Here is a 17,079-nt window from a genome sequence, read left to right as displayed (position 1 = left end):
AGAGAGAGAGAGAGAGAGAGAGAGAGAGAAGGTTAGGGTGTGAGGAAATGATGCACAAATGAAAACATAATGAAAAGGCTCTCATTCATTCATCAAGTATATCATGACAAGTGAAGTACAAGCCTTTATATAGGCTACTCACACACACTCTAGCACCTAGTGCATATGGGATAAGTCCCATGATGACACATGGCACTCACACAAGACTCACACATAAACTAGTTCTAGATCACCTACTATACACTAACACTTCACACCAACACACTCTTTGACTATGATATCTCCAACACCCCCCTTTAGAGCAAAGAGGTGTGAGATCCACTGCGCAAGAGTAGACCGATCCCCCCTCCACCGCAATACTGCAAAGAGCAAGTCCAACTATCCAACACCTCCCGTGTGATAGTGACTTCTCAATCAGCTTGCGACCGGCAAGGGGAAACCATCACTTGTCATCCCTCCTTACTCTGAACCGGGTGGTCAATACCATCAACCAAAGTAAAACACAATACAATCATTTTTGGGGGACAACTTAGGGCAGAGGACCTCTTATTGACTCCAAATACATTCAATTTAGAGGGACAACTCAAGGCTGAGAACCTTTATGTGACTCAGCACAAACATACATAGTATCACTGATCATGATCTACCACCTCAGAGAGGTAGCCAGCCTCAAACCAATAAGCACCAGTGCCTTCTCATTCTTGTCATCCCAAGCAGATTGGTCTTCACCATGAGGATGAGGCGCCATGTGGGCAAACTGAGGTAAGAAATTTGCAGCACTAGATGAAGAACCAGCAAGTATGGCGGCTGGTCTAAGACTCCCAAAATGCAATAGTGGACTCCGCGTGTGCAAGTGGGCAGATCTAGGTGGATGTAGGTGCTCCATATACAAAAATAGGTGTCGAAATTTGTGAAGCAGCTCAGCAAGGCAGCTCCAAGATGTTGTAGCCACTCATCAAACTAAAAATCGGCTGCTGGTATAGGTGTGCTAGAGGTGGAAAAACAGCTTGGAGGGAGCTCTGTTGTAGACGGCTATGCCGCAGCAGCTCATAACACCCTGTTTTTGGCAATGGAATGCTCCAAAACAGCTTTGAAGGTCCACACATACAGGCGCCAAGACCACCTAGAGCAACTCGAGGAGAGCTCCTAGACAGTCCGGTAGGCAGGCTATGGAGGGGAAAACAGAAGCAAATGGTTGAAAAAGGAGGCGGAATAGAGGCAGCTGAGCAGGCATGAAAAGGCGAGGCAGAGGTGTCTTATGGAGAGGCTCTAAACGGCTGCAAACAGCCAGGGAATGGAGGCGAAACAGGGTGAAAAACAGGCAGGAAGATATGATAACAGAGGCGGTTGCAAGAGGAGGGACAATGGAGAGCTGTGGTGCAGAAACCCTAGGCCGCAACAGGCTGTAGAAGAGGCTGAAGCAGATTTAGGGTTTCGAATTAGGGTTAGGGTTAGGTCTAGGATGACGTGGCAGCTATGGAAGGTGGCTCTGATACCATGTTAGAAACATGGTGGAGAGAGAGAGAGAGAGAGAGAGAGAGAGAGAGAGAGAGAGAAAGAAAGTTTATTAAAGTCTTTGGAAGACCGATGGGTCTATGAGACTGTGAAAATCTTGATACAACGAGCTGTGGTAGTGGAGCTACTAAACGAGCGTCCATACCAATGCAAAATGCAAAAATGCAGAATGGCAGTACTAAGTCCTAAGTACAACATAGTCATGTCGATGGTCGACTATATATCAATCTCAGCATCATCATCAATATCATCATCATCCCCAGCAACAGCAAGATATCAAGATGGATGAGGCGGTGGAGGCACAAAGTCGGCAATAGAGTGCTGTCGGCCACTCAGAGGTGCGGTCCTGGCACGTCTCCTGGTCGTAGCTCTGCGTCTAACCAGGGCTACTGTGACCCCCGTCGGTCGGGCTCCGACTCTAAACAAGGAGGGGATGTCTCCAAGTGTGATCTGTGTGTCGACCCTCTGCTTGAGCTGTCGGGTCACGGGCTCCGGGTCACGGTCATGTCGAGGCCTTGTCTCGTTGGGATCCATGTGATCTAGATGAAAGAACTTTGTGATAGAGCTAAGAAGTTTGCTCTTGTCTCCGTGCTTGGAGTATCCTCTCGCGGTGTCTAAGTGCCTCATGAATGAAACCTGCCAAACACCGCTGGTTTGGGTAGGAGAGGAAATGGGCTAAAATCCCATAACTATCTCTGAAGAGGCAGTGGAAACGTCCTCGGATCTCATAGTACACAGGACATCTGAAGATGAAATGCTCCTCTGTCTCAACCTCTTGTATGTCACATAGTGTGCATATGCGCCGCTCCCTGGGTAGTCGCTCTGCTGTGCTGCTCTCGATGCGAAGTCTGTGTGAAGAGACCCAAAACTGCCCAAGAGAGATCCTCATTGAGTGGGGTAGGTGAATCTGTGTGTATCCTGGTGGGTCAATGACACCCTCCACTGTGATATGTAAGAAGTGATCTCTGTAGAAGCTAAGCTTCACTGGGAGTTCACTCGGTTTCAACCAGGTCCGAAAAGTGTGTAGCTGTAGTAGATCCTCACGGATAACCTGGTTGACCTCGTGTGATAAGAGGGGAGAGAACGGAGCATCCATGCTATACTGGAAGGGAGGTAGTCTATCCATGTGGAGCCCCAGTCGCTCAAACCATCTCTCTATACGTGCATACCAGCACCTCTGATCTCCTCGTGCTGCAAGTGCCATAGAAGAGGATAGAGCTATCCATGGTAGCCTGCTACGCCTCGAGGTATAATCCCCATATTCCCTAACTCGGTACAGATATGTGATGACCTGAAATGCAGCATCTAGCTGTAAAGGGGGTGACCCAAACTCAGCCTGAATGATCTGGTGAGGAACGGATGAGTTACCACGAATCATCTGTGATAGCATGAGAACCTGTAGCCGCCCCACACGGGCCCACTCTGTATCCGACAAGTCTGGCCCCCAACAAGGGCTGCCGTACATCCCCATTGGGCGGGCCAAGGAGTCAAAAGCAACCCCTTGGTGCGTGGATTCTGAAAGTGTGAGCAGAAGCACTATGTGAATGGAAGGACTGTCTCTCAAGTCGAGCAAGGGAGGCGTATCCTCTACTCAGACGAGCTTGCATCACCGGCCTCATCGTGAAGATAGGTCCACATGCCAAGCCAACAAGTCCCGTCGAGACAACTATAAAGAGCGTGGTTGGGTTTATTTAAGGATTATCAAGCAAAGGTTGAAATCGGTGGGCAAGCGATGCCTCAACCTCCACTTCAGGAATTTTGGACCCTTCCCCATCATTAAGAAGGTCAATGACGTCTCCATGAAGTTGTGGTTTCAAGACAGTTGGACGAGCACAATGTCTTTCACGTCTCGTGGTTGAAGCTTTATATTGGCCTGGCACTCAGCAATATCACAGATGAGTAGCAACCCGAAGTGATCGATGATGTAGAAGCTATAGAGACAGCAGATTCTTCTCCACAAATGGAAGCGTGGGTTAGGACGACGCTTTCGTGAATTCTACATCAAGTTCCGAGGTTGAGAGACTCATGAAGCGGTTTGGCTAGATGAAAGTTTTTTCCAAGAGTTTCCATAGATATTGGTGAACTACTTGGAGGCCATGCATATACCGGCCAAATTAAGGAGGGAATGCCACATGCACTTCTACACTTGGGTGCAAGGTGACACCTGGCTACATCGACAAGTGCTAGTAGATCCCTAATCTAGGTGATTTTGTCGTATGTCGTGACCCCATTGTGAGCCCTAGTTCAGTGAGAGTCAGCCACGACCTACGCAGGTCAGTCTCTGAACTACTTGGAGGCCATGCATATACCGGCCAAATTAAGGAGGGAATGCCACATGCACTTCTACACTTGGGTGCAAGGTGACACCTGACTACATCGATAAGTGCTAGTAGATCCCTAATCTAGGTGATTTTGTCATATGTCGTGACCCCCATTGTGAGCCCTAGTTCAGTGAGAGTCAGCCACGACCTACGCAGGTCAGTCTCTCAAGCCGTAGATCAGTCCTTGTTCACTGGTACCCCACTAGAGAACACAATAGGTTAGTGTTTCCATCTTAGGGTTTAGCTAGGTCTAAGTCTCAGCCTAGGGTCCAGAAGACCCCCTAAGGGCTGGACTAAGTGAAGAGGACACGAGTAGCAAAGGTAGGAGCGCCGTGAGGCAGCTCCACAGCAAGGGAAAACTGCTGGGGGAAGGCACCTTTTATAAGCTTCCCTTTTCCTCTCCCTAGGCAGCCTGGATGGCTAGCATTTAAGGCCACCAGCCAGCCAACCAGCCGTCTGGCTGGTCGGCTGATTCATGCTGGTTGGGCCAGCCAACCAAGTCCTTCCAGCCCCCTGTTTGAAGGGGGGCTTGCTGCCCTCATCCCTCACTCAGCCCCTCAGCAGTTCAGCTCCTATCCAGTCTAGGAGCAGCCTCTAGCCCCTCCAAAAGTCCCTGCAGGACAGCAGCAATTCCAGCAGTCTCAAGTGAGATTCTAGGAGGGTGTCCACGCAGCACCATAGATACACGGTTTGGTTCGTATATCATGTTGTGCCGTACTTCTGCCCTGAAACCTCCGTACAGGCCCCAAGACTGTTTTCTAGCATTCCCACAACTGTTTTTGAGCTCTAAGGCCTGCATCTGAAGGCGTTTTGACTTGCAGCAGAACAGGCGTAATAGACACACGCTATCTTTGGAGATTGTCCGTATAGTCAAACCGATCCGTACTATTGTATGGATTTCTGACATTGTTTGAATGGTGCCATTTCTCTATGATTTCTGACAGTCCTTGATCCAGTCTTTGCTGCCTTTATATCTTGACCTCTATACGACCTTTCTTGCAGTAACTGGTTCCTACAGGTTGACAGAAGTGCTTTTTTTTTGCTCGACTGCTTTTGGTTGGGATTTGCTTATATTTGTAGTGACATTTCAAGGGCACTTGTCTAACTTTTGGTTGACATTGGTTTATATATGCACAACATTGCACTCAGATTTGAGATTTGCAGCAAAATTTGGGACTTTCTTGCATTTTCCCTTTTCCAAAATTGGGGCTTTTGCCAAATTTGCATTATTTTTCTTTGAGGGTGTCTTTCTCAGATTTAGCTTCAGGAAATTGGGGCTTTTGCTCTTGTTGACTTGCATCAGCTCTTGTGCATTGGCGACTCCAGTTTGAAGTACTTAGGAGCAAATTTGTGCATTTACATTTGGAACAGATTTTTGCAGCCATTTTTCAAACTTGTGAGACAGGTTTTGCAGGTAGTTTTCTGGACAGGTTATTGCATTTTCCTCAATGCTTGTTCAACCGATTTAGCATTCACGTTTGCAAAGCATTGCTGTCAATTTTTGGTTTGACATTTGCAGCTTGTAGTCAGATATTTGGGCAGCCATGTCATTGCAGTGATAGCCTCGAGGCTTTGACGTTTTGCAGGGCACTGTCCTTTTTTAATTTGCGATGGGCCACAATAACTTGTTTGGAATGATCTCTGCTGAAGACAAGCTTGATGGTACCAACTATTCCATGTGGTCGTACTTGGTGCGGCACGTGAGATACGTTGGGATCATCGAGATGCAAGCGGTGATTGCTATGTATACCAAGAGGGTTGTTATACCTCACATTTAGTCTTGCAAGGCAGCTAAGGCTGCATGGGATACTTCAATCTTTACCAGATTTGGAATGAGGCCAGGGTTGCCTATTTGCACAGGTAGCTGGATAGTGCGAAGGTGAATGAAGGGGACAGCATAGATATCTATCTCACACAAATCAAGGAATTTAGATAGCAGCTCATGAATGTTGATGAGATTGTAGCAGATTCACATGTTGTGTCCACGACACTAAATGGCCTCCCTGACTCTTACCAGTGTTTCACTACTACGACATTGAGGTTAGTGGCCATGGGCAACCCTGAACCATTACTCCCTTGATTAGGTTGTTTCCTTGTTCCAGGAGGAGCAGAGCTGCTCCAATAGGGCTGCCTCCATCAATGCAGACTAAGCATTTACCATAGATCACAGTTATTCCCGGACTAGATGAATCATGAGAAGAGGACCGCTTAACATTGGGAGGAAAAGGAGGTGCAGAAGAGGCAATGTGGAGAAGAGAGAGGATGTTGCTGATCAAGGAGGGGGGTGCTGGGCCCCCGAGGGCTAGACACAGCCACAAGGGCTGAAGGGGGTAGCTGGAATTTGGTGCTAGGCCCCCTGGGCAGGGGGAAGGAGAAGCCAAATGAGAGGCATCTGAGCAAATGTGGAAAGAAGAAAGAGGGAAGGGGAGGGGAAGAGAAGGGGTGGGCTGTAGAGCAAAGAGGAAGGGGAGGAGCAGGAGCATGTTTTAGTCTCCTACTGGTAGTTTCTGATCTGTAGCAGTTGTCCGCACTAATGTAGTTTGTTGGATGTCATAGTTGCCTGTCCTTGCTGTGCATGGTGGTGGAGTGACTGATTTCAGCTTCGTGAGTGATGATCAAAGGTCCAAACAACAAAATTTGGTTTTGCTTTACACAATGACCTTGGGTTCGCTTCCACATTCACCTACATTTATAATCAACCCTATAGTCATGCTTAGTTTTGTAATGCAAGGAATAGTTGCGTTTTGATATGTTTTAGCAGATACAATTTCTTAGACTTTTGCACTCTAAATAAAAAGCTTCAAATCATATTGAGGGTCCATGGAAAATCTCTGTTTTGTTATAGTAAAACACTCTTGAGCTGCCAAAGCATGGACACTTTTGTCTCTTTCGTCTTATTTGAGTCAAGATCATTTAGAAGGTTGTTTAATACTAGAATTACAGCATGAAGATCTCCTTGCAAAGGACATTTCTTGACTGGTTCTAATGTGCTCTCCGTGATGACTTTTTGATTGCGCATGGTAGTAGGTGCTATGTTACATTGTCCCGCATCTTGTGCGGCTCCGTAAAGAAGGCTCTGAGGGAGTTAAGAGGATCAAGCAGTACACGTAAGTGTTTTTTGCCTTTCTAGCTTTCTTATCTATATTGGTTTAGTTAGTGCTTTTTGGTGACATACTTGAGAAGGGGTTGAAGGTTTGGATTCACTTGCATTTCTCGTATCCTTTTTTTGTCACCCCTTCGTATGTTTCACATTCTCAGAACTGTCAGTTGAGATTTGTAACTTTATTTAACGTCCTTGTGTCTACGTGTTGTGGTTCATTATAGCCACTCAATACCCTATCATTTTCTTGATAAAGCTATTTTTAATTGAGTATTTTGAAGAGGATCATTAGTCTCTACAGAAGTTGAGCATGTATAAGAATCATAGACTGCTTTTGATTGGAAGTTTCTGTACATGTGTAGTCTTGTTGATGAACTTTGTAATATGTCCTGCTTTGTAAGCAGGGAAGATGGATGAAGAAAGACAAAGGAAGTGGGGTGGGGGAGGAAGGCAATATGTTTGGGCTATGTCGACCATGGATTGGATAATGCCCTCATGGGTTGTAGTATCGAGCTTATGTTATGTTACGACATGTGTAACCAATGTATAGGCTCGTAGATTTTTGATCTTTAGAACAACAAAAAATCTAAATTTGTATGATTGGACTTATTTTAGTCTTACAAAGGTATATAATGTATTAGGCTCGTAGATGATTTGTACAGTCCAGCAGATCTAGAATGGACTCTAGTTGAATGACGAAGTCTAGGGTCCCCTATAGGTTGATGCAATAATAAAATCTTTTACTGCACTGCACGTATACCATGTGTTGCAATGCCCATATGGCAGGCTGAAACTCTGCCGACATGCCATCTAACACACTCTGCAGGATCCCGCGCATATAGGCAGTCGAAGAAGGATTGCTGAAGAGACGTTCGGAAGAAGTGATACATTGTCAGGGATGTATCACCAAAGACCCTATGGTGTCAGTCTTTCCATGGTATCCATAGCGCCCATTAACAAACCCAATAAAAGAAAGGATCATACCCCTGCCTGATAGGATGGTGGACACCAACCAACCAAAATAGCTTGCCAAAGCAAGCATTAGGGAAATGGGCCAGAAGACGCTGCTATAGTAAAAATAAAAAATCAAGGATTCATGGCAATGCCAAAATAACTTAGGCATAGAGTCCTGCAAGAAGAGACATCGGTGACAAGTGGCAGGAGCAATATGTTGGCGAGCCAAGATCTGTCCAAATGGAAGAATCCCAAGCCAAACATGCCATGAAGAAAATTGTTGACAAAGGGGGAGTTTGCAAGACCAAATCTGATGCAACCTTTTCCTCCACCATTGAGAAGTACGTATAATCATATGCATTTCTTAGCTCAGAAGGTAGAATTGATGCTCCGGGTGTCAGATAAGCGGCTAGCGTGCAAAATCCTGCGCATACCGGGGGCTGACTCGGATGAGACCTCCTGAGATCGGTTGCCAGACCCTCAAGAGACTCCTCATCAGGGGTGAGCCCTTCCCCATGAGAGGGGCCTCCGAAAAGATCCACCTGTGGGACGGCTGCCACTGACCACCTGTGCAGGGGGTGTTCCTCAAGAGACCGCGTTGCAGGAGAACTTTCCAGGGCTCCATGCCTGGAGTGAGACCCGTGACTATTAACTTGCCCAACAGGGCTCTGCTCTGCATCTCTGGATCTATAATGCCCAGGCCTCCTTGTGCCTGTGGTAGTATCATTGACAATTGTCTCCATGCAACTCTAGCTCTGGTGTTGCGAGTGCCATCTGATCCTGCCCAAAGGAAGTTACGAACCAAGCGTCTCAACTGTCCCATTCAACCCCTGTGAAAACACCAGCAAGAGGCTATGTACCAGGCTGTGGCCAACAGGACCTGATTAGCTATGAAGGCCCTGCCTGCTAGAGAGAGTTTGGCTGAGCTCCAGTAAAGAAGCTTGCGCCTCACGCTCTCGAGGACCGGGGCTATCTGCTGCTTTGTGGAGATGTCAATGCCCACACGGCATCCCAAGTACCTCGCCGACTGGCCACTCGGGATCCACTTCAAGCCTACCAATGCGCCCCACCGAAGAATCTCGTGGGACTCCCGAGTCACTGAAAGAAAACCGATTGATTTGCCCCAGTTGATCCTTGCCTGTGAGGCGGTGCAATAAACCTCAAGAGCCCCCCTGATAGCATCCAGGTTCTCCTCCGAACCCTCCACATACAAGGCCGTATCATCTGCGAACTTCGAGTCCAGAAGCTCCTCCTCCTGTCTGATCGGTAGCCTCATCCCTCTGAGGCCAACCATTTGCGACCTCAGGAAATAGCCCTAACATCTCCACGACAAAGAGAGAGAGGAAGGGATCCAGTGGGCAGCCCTGTCTCATGGAGCGGGTGAGCGGGAAGGCCTCCCCGGTGAACCCACCAATCAACATTTGATTGGAACTCCGTGCATACAAGGCGGAGACCCCTCTGATCCACCTGTCTGAGAAGCCTAATCTCTGCATCGTGCCCTCCAAGAAGGACGACTTTACCTGATCGTAGGCCTTCTCAAAATTGAGCAGCAGGATCGCAAGGGGCTGCACCTCCTCCCTGGCCCAATCCAGCACCTCCCAAAAGGTGAAGATGTTGTCGAGGATGCTACGCTCTTGGACAAAACCTGTCTGCATGTCGTGGATGATGTCGACTAGATGGGGTCGTAGCCGCAAACTCAAGACCTTGGCTAAGATCTTGTATGCGGTGTCTACCAAAGTGAGCGTTCCCCTCCCTTCGGAATCAAACAAATCCAGCCTCTGCTCAGGGATGGTGGGAGTGCTCCTGAGTAAAAGATCTCTTGAAAGGCGAGCCGAAGGGGGGTGTGCACAAAGGGCCAAAAGCTCTTGAAGAAGACTGGGGACAGCCCATCCTCCCCTGGGCACTTATGAGTCGAAAGTGCCCCGAGAGCTTCCCAAAGCTCATCTGTGAAGGGAGAATCCAACTGGCTCCTCACACCCTGAGAGACCACAGTTGGGACATGCTCCCATACCGCCTCACGGGCCTCTCGCACCTAGGGGGACGACTCCTCCGCCTGAAAAAGGTGTCGATAGAAATCCGAAGCCAACTCCATAATCTCACGAGGGTCTGAAACCACCTTGCTGCTAGCGTCTCTGCAACTGGGCACCTAGGCCCCGTGGTCTGAAAGAACTGGCGGCTCATCCTATCCCCTTGCTGTACCCAACGAGCACGAGCGGAATGGTAAGAATACTCAGCTCTCCTCAACTCCGTGTCCTGAAGCTCCAGACGTGCACACTCATATCTGTCAGCAAGTCACTGAGGCTTCGTGTCTTGCTCCCCGAGACGCTCAATGGAGGCTAAGTCATGCGTCAAAGCTCTCTCTCTCTCCTGAAGGGAAAAACGATGGCGGAGAGCCTGGGTGCGGAGCTCCTCACTGCTCCTTTGAATCACCTCAATTGTCCAGGATGCCCAGCCACCCTCCGAAGTGTCCTTTGGCTGCTGCCAAATCTCCGAAATGACCTGTTGCACCTCCTCCTGCATCAATGCATTTGGAATGCGAACCCCCCTCTATGGGAGCCCTCGACGGGGCTGCTCCAAATGAAGCACAATCGACGAGTGGTCTGAGAGGATAGTCCCTGCAAGAATGCCCGTGGAACCACCTCTATGCATGGCCCAATCTCCTAACGTAGAATTTATCCAGCCTCTCAAGCAATCCATCATGCTGGCGCTGGCCAAAGGAGAAACTAAGACTGCCAGGGGTCCCGTAGAACTCAGCCTCCCTCCAGGGGTCCCTGCTGTAGACCGAAAAGATAAACTCCTCCCAAGTACTCTTCTCTACCGCGGGCATCTGGGAGAAAGAAGCACCCCCTTGTTTGTCTTCTCCAAACTCAAGATTGTTGAAGTCCCCCCCAACAATCCACGAGTCTACATCCGGGACACAATCGGTCAAGCGCCTTCAGAAGGTCGGACGCTACTGTCTAGAAGCTGGGGAAATACACGTTCAGGATCCCAATCCTGGGATCTCCCATCCATAATCCCATCCATACTGCTCTACTTGTAATGAGCTCCCCCTAGTCATACACCTCTGATGCAACCGCATGCGAGACTGAAATGCAGATCCCTCCACTCCTTCCCATTGCGGGAGATCAGATCTCCAGGCCTCTCCCAGGAAGGAGGTGGCGTCTACATTTGATGTCGGAGGCAGAAAACATATGCTCTTGAACCAAAAGGAAATCCACTGCCCTACCAACCACTGCTCTCTGTAACTCTTGACGGAGTAACAAGTGTTGGGGTTGCTGACATGCCCGATTGTGGAGTCCGTGCACGTTCCAACTCACCATGGTCCAACTCATGGGAGGTGGGGGTGGGGGGTTGGAAAACAAGGCTCTCCTGTGCGAAGGAGCCTGCACTACAACTTCTGACTTCTGTGACTTTGCCGATGGTTTGGAGGGGGAGTAGTCCAAATCCACTCGGTGCTGAACTAGTGTCGTAACTGGCTCGATGCCTACCTTGATGGCTCATTGCATCAAGAAGGCTGCCTCGACTCCAAGCCTATCCGCGCACTGCTGTAGCGTCCAGTATGATGCCTGCTTAAGCTAAACCTTAGGACCTAGGCGAAGCACACAAATAGCTGCTCCCAAGTCCCGTCTCTTCGCAGAAAAACCCAATTGAAAAGTGGCGGTCTTCCCATGGGAGACCCACAATTCCCTCCCCTGAGGGCCTAGCCACTCCTCCATCATGCTGAACATCTGCTGCCCCATCATCAGATCAAATAGCGTGGGGGTCCATTGCTCCTCCCCACTAGCTGAGAAATGAAACCCCCAGAAGGGACGAGTGTGAGAGCCGTACACTCCTATGGAACTCCTTTTTCGGGGCTGTAAAATCAAGAGTGACACCTCCAGAGCAAGCGGGTATATGTCTGGAATCTCTAGGTACTTCCACGGTCCTAGCCTCCAAAACTCTCTGGGCAGAGGATGACCAGGGCAGGGCTTAGGACCTCGAAGATGAGAAAAGGGCTGCGATGACCTTGACTGTGAGGAGGCAAAGCTGGGGCTAGGGTGCGTCGAAGAGTGCTCAGGCACCCCCTTGCCCATAGGCCGAGCCGAGGAAGGGCGGGAGGTTGGTGGGGGGGAGGGAGGCGGGGGGGGGGGCGAGAAGGAGAGGCGGGGGGGGTGGGGGGTGGGATCAGGGGGGACGACCTCGGGAGGAGGGGGCGGGGGAGGCGGAGGGACCTTCGGAGCCAACTCTGCTGCAGCTCCAGAGTTTATTTGAATGGGAACCTGGGTACTCTGCTCTGCTGTCACCTGCGGGTCCGAGGGGAGATCGAAAAATGTCTCCTCCTCCTCCATCAGTGTCCAGTCCGGGGACTCCGCTGGCATCTTCCCCTTCCTCTTCCATGTGTCCAGGGAAGAAGAAGTCCGTGCCTTCTTGCGCTCTTTAAGTCTGACTCTCCTTCTTTTGTTTTTTCGAGCTGATTTGGAGGGCTTCTTTTTCTCCACCTTCGTCCAAGTCGCTTGGGAGGGCTTAACCCAAGGTGTCTAAGTCTATTGCTGCCTCGCTTGTTGCTGGGGCCTGGCTGACGGACGGCACTGAGCCTCCCTATGCTCTTGTCTTTGGTGAGGGGCCCTACCCACCAAACAAGCCCGTGCCAAGTGACCCATCTGTATGCACCGAAGACACTGCCCGGGTAAGCCAGAGATCTCTACATGCTGTCTGAACTCGCCTCCATCTAAGGTCTCCAGGAGGATCTCCTTTGGGAGGGACTCTGGATGCTCTGCGATAACCCGGAGGCAAGGGACCCCGTTGTCTGCCACTATTGAAGCCGCTGTCTGTGGTGGAGATGCTAGAATTGTGCCAAAGCAATTCTCTATGGAAGGAAGAATAGATTTGTACTCCTTCGAAAGCCCCGGGAAGCAGAGCGTCATTGGGAATCGTGGCATGTGATGAGTCGAATCCATGTCCTCGACTGTGAAGCCATGGTACCAAGGAAGGAGGTAGACGACATCAACCCTATTACGAGGTTCATTTCGACCACCAGTTCGATGATGTATATAGCCAGAACCACAGCCGCCTACTCCGTCCTCATCTATTAGATGCTCTACCATCCACGCAGGACCGGTGGGAACTTGTACATACTTCACTCGTTTCTGCCGCTCACATGTCGTTCCCTGCCACATGTCATTCGTCTAGTCCCCCACCGGTTGGTCTTGTTCCTTGCAACGGTTGGTATGACGAGGAGTGTAAGGAACTCCACAGGAAACTTCACCTTGAGACCAAGGAGAAGTCTCCCCTCCTTGCCGAAACCAAGAGAGACTACAAGTGGTTGGTTAGGCGCAAGAAACGCCAATTTCTAGCCCGGAATGAGGAGGAGCTGAGAAGCTTGCTTTTCAGCTGTGACTCTAAGGAATTCTGGAGAAAATTCCTCCGCTCGAAGTCTCAGAGCCCCCTCACAGATCCACGTGTCTGGTCTGCATACACTTCAGCTCTATACGATGTTCCAGATCAGCCAGCCATCGATTTATCCCATTCCCCTAGGCTAGCTTCATCTAGTCTCTTCACACCAGAGAGTGTCCGTGCAGCAGTCCACCGATTGAAGAACGGGAGAGCTAAGGATCATGATGGATTGCAAGCGGAGTATGTAATCCGTGGGATTGATGCCTTAGATTTCGTTCTTTCCCGTCTCTTCAATGAGTCTGTTTGTACAGGCCTACCACAGTCCTGGTTAGGCAATACCATAGTACCTATCCACAAGTCGGGGGACCCTATGGAGCCGTCGAATCACAAGACCATCATGATTGGCCACGTTATGGCCAAGATCTATGCATCAGTTTTGGAAAGCTGTATAAATGACCATGCCGAGATGACAGGACTCAGAGCCAGAGGGCAGGCTGGATTTCGCAGGGATCATTCGACACTTGACCACATCCTCACATTCAGGGCACTGGTAGAGGAGGCGAAGTCACGAAGGCAACGGCTTTATTGTTGCTTCGTGGACTTCAGGAAGGCATTTGACACAGTTCCGCGATTCAGATTGTTTCAGAGGATTCGCCAGATGGGCTTCAGTGGAGAGATACAGTGGGCTATCATGGCTTTGTATGAGAGGGTCACTGGTCGGGTTCGGACACGTGAGGGGCTCCTATGGGAAGCAGACTAAATCAGCCCATAAAAGAAGGGGAAAGAAAGAGTTTGAAAAGCTTGAGGAGGTATGCAGCACGATTGGGGTGAAGCAGGGTTGCCCGCTCTCTCCTACTCTCTTTGGATTATATATTGATGAGCTAGAGATGTTTATACAGATGACAGGCGGTGTGGGCTCTACTCTCTCAGGATCCTCCATTCCTATCCTCCTGTATGCGGACGATGTGGTTCTCATTTCCTCTACTGCTCAGGGCCTCCAAGCACATATTGAGGCACGCCACAGGTTTTGCTAGGACAGGGGGTTGACCGTAAACCTTGGCAAGTCCAAGGTTATGGTTTTCAACACCTCTGATCGTATTTACAGCACGGATGAGTTTTGCTTCACTTATGATGGACAGCCCATTGAGCTTGTTAGAGAGTACACTTATTTGGGGGCAGTTTTCAGGGGACCGGTTTTCACCATGACATATGCAGCACGAGATAGGATTAGTAAAGGGTATGCTTCGTTGGCTCATCTTGAGCGTCAGTGTTTTCAGTCCCACTTTCAGCATCCCGATACGAAATCCTTGCTTTTTGATACATTGGTGAGACCAGCTGCGATGTATGCAGCTCCTTTCTGGGCAGGAGACCTCGGCGCTGCAGATTGGAGACGAGTAGAGAGCTTATAGATCATCATGTTCTCTCGGCTCATTAGGGCCAAGGCTACAGTTCCGCACGAGATCATGCTAGCAGAGTTTGGAGCTACTCCCCTTGCATTGGATGCAGCGTTTCAGTCGGTCATGTATTTGCATAGGGTTAGGGAGTTTGGAGACTCAGCAGCAGGCAGAGCTCGGTTGCCATGGTTAGCACTTGCATCTTCTATGGAGTTGGCACGATCTGGGGCCTGATACTGCTGGTACTTCAGACTCACTAGGTGGCTCACATCTCTTGGACTAGACATGGATAGACTACCTCCCTTCCGATACAGCATAGATGCCCCTCATCTCGAGTTGACTCGCCACGAGCTTAGCCAGCAGGTCACGAGATCAGACTTGCTGCAGCTTCATACGTATCGCACTTGCATTTATCCCACGCAGCTTCCGACGAAGATGGCCACATATCATGACCACTTCCTTCGGATCATTCCACCAGGCTATACAGGTATCCACATGTCCCACTCACTGAGGATTGCCCTTGGCCAGCTTAGAGTCTCTTCGCATCAGCTCGAGATAGAGGCTGGTAGGATGCGATGCATGGAGGATGGACGGCGACCAGGCCGAGAGACCAGGATCTGCCCTTGTTGCACCATGGGAGAGGTGGAGTCAGAGGAGCACTTCATTTGCAGATGCCCGCTATATTATGAGCTCAGAGGTAGATTCCACTGTCTCTTCACGGATGGCTTTGGACCTCTCTCACGAGTGATGGACTACGAGGATCAGCATTGCCTAGCTCTTTATGTCAGGGAGGCCACTATGCTTCGACGAGACTACCTCAGAGACCATCAGCACAGACCGGAGCGTGATAGAGCCCAGCCTGATAGAGCTCAGGCACACGCTATACCAGAGGACAGAGACCAGGAGGAGCACGAGGAGGTCAGAGCTCACACAGGACACATGCCTCCACCCTATGGATGTACATATGAGATGGTTTGTAGACGCCGCAGGATCTTGTTACATAGGGGACGTACTCGTCGCTTCATCTTCAGACGATCCAGGATGATGGCAGCTTTTCGGAGGAGACTTACTCATGGAGATCTCGCCCCACCAGCCGCTCACCTCACCTTTGCTCAGATTTGTACTCTCATAGCAGGAGGCAGAGTCGATGGACAGGATTTCCAGTATTATTTTGGTTCTCAGACTCCGTGACACTTGGACTTGTATCTTTGCATTGGCATATTGTACTCATCCCCCCATTTTGCACCCAGGGGCGGTTTCCTTGCATCTAGTTTACTTTGTATTTAGGCTCAGATTTGACATTATGTACTTTCACTTGCATTGTATTGCGTAGCACTTAGATGATATTCGACGATGCCTCTTCTTTGTGGCACGTTGATTTTGTGCTATCTTGTATGCAGAGTTCTTGATGTCCCATGGGCCCATTTTGGCCTTTAGTGGACAATAATACACTTTCTTTCTTTCTTTCTCTCTCTCTTGCCTCCTCTACCTCTCTCCTTCACCACGCTCTCCTCAGCCCTCCTCACTGCTCCCTCCACTGCTCCTCCCTGCTTGACCCTCCCGTCTCTCTGCTCCGCTCCTCCACACCTCCCTTCCCACCCCTCCACCTAGGTTCCACACCCTGCCGCCTCAGCCCCCCTCGCGGTAGCTCTCTCCTGCGCCGCCTCAGCTCCTCCCCTCGCCACTGCTACAGTAGCTCCTCTGCCCTGCTTCCCTCGGCGCTGCCTCGCCCGCCTACAGCCTAAAGCCCGCTCCCCTCCACTCCTTCCACTTGCAGTCCCTGTGCTCCTTCTGCCTACAGCCCTTCCGCCTCCCGTCGGCCACCCCGCACACCTCAGCCTATATCCTCCCAAACCCCCCCCCCCCCCCCCCGCCCCAACTCCGCCGCCTCTTCCTTCTTTCGTCCTCCTTGACATCCGGTCCCAACCTTGGGTGTGCCTCCCACAATTGGGGGGGGCCTAGTGCTCCCGCTCCTACTCCTGGACTAGGACTTGCACCAAGGGTAGAGAAGTCAGTCCAAAGAAAATGGGAAAAGGTGAAAAAGAGACGGACAAAGCCAAGAATGACGACAAAAGAAACAGCAAACACAATTGAAACTCGAGGATGTGAACACATGCTACAATTGAAGCGCACCTTGGGTCGACAGCAAAGCAAAGGCGCGGTCCACTTCAGCCTCACCCTGCGATTCTACTTCTACTTCAGCCCCCGTTTCAGTTTCAGCCCCCACTACATCCCCACCTTTTGCTTCAGCTTCAGCCTCAGTTTCAGCTGCAGCCCCTACATCCCCTGCTAGAGTTACAGCTAGCTACATACCCATACCCATGACATCAACTGCTTCCCCTTCCTCTCTTGTTACAGCTCTCTCACCGCTTATGACACCTACTTCGGAGGTGTCATACACTGCTCCACAATATGCCTCGAC

General features: G+C 50.1%; 1 protein-coding gene across 3 annotated transcripts in view; it reads left to right on the top strand.

The window, feature by feature from the left end:
* The window catches only part of SCY2 (SecY protein transport family protein), a 207,058-nt gene that overhangs the window by 85,494 nt on the left and 104,485 nt on the right, over positions 1-17,079 (top strand). For all 3 annotated transcript variants that reach the window (XM_087395478.1, XM_087395477.1, XM_087395476.1), the window contains one exon: positions 6,864-6,943. In XM_087395478.1, coding sequence (XP_087251604.1) covers positions 6,864-6,943 — 80 coding nt within the window. The remainder of the gene's footprint in view (positions 1-6,863; positions 6,944-17,079) is intronic.

This window comes from Dipteris shenzhenensis, chromosome 24, assembly GCF_047967505.1.
Source record: "Dipteris shenzhenensis isolate YYH24624 ecotype China chromosome 24, Dip_SZ_1.0, whole genome shotgun sequence".
Taxonomy (NCBI): domain Eukaryota; kingdom Viridiplantae; phylum Streptophyta; class Polypodiopsida; order Gleicheniales; family Dipteridaceae; genus Dipteris; species Dipteris shenzhenensis.
The sequence above is the reverse complement of the archived record's forward strand: the minus strand, read 5'-3'. Positions and strand labels throughout refer to the sequence as shown.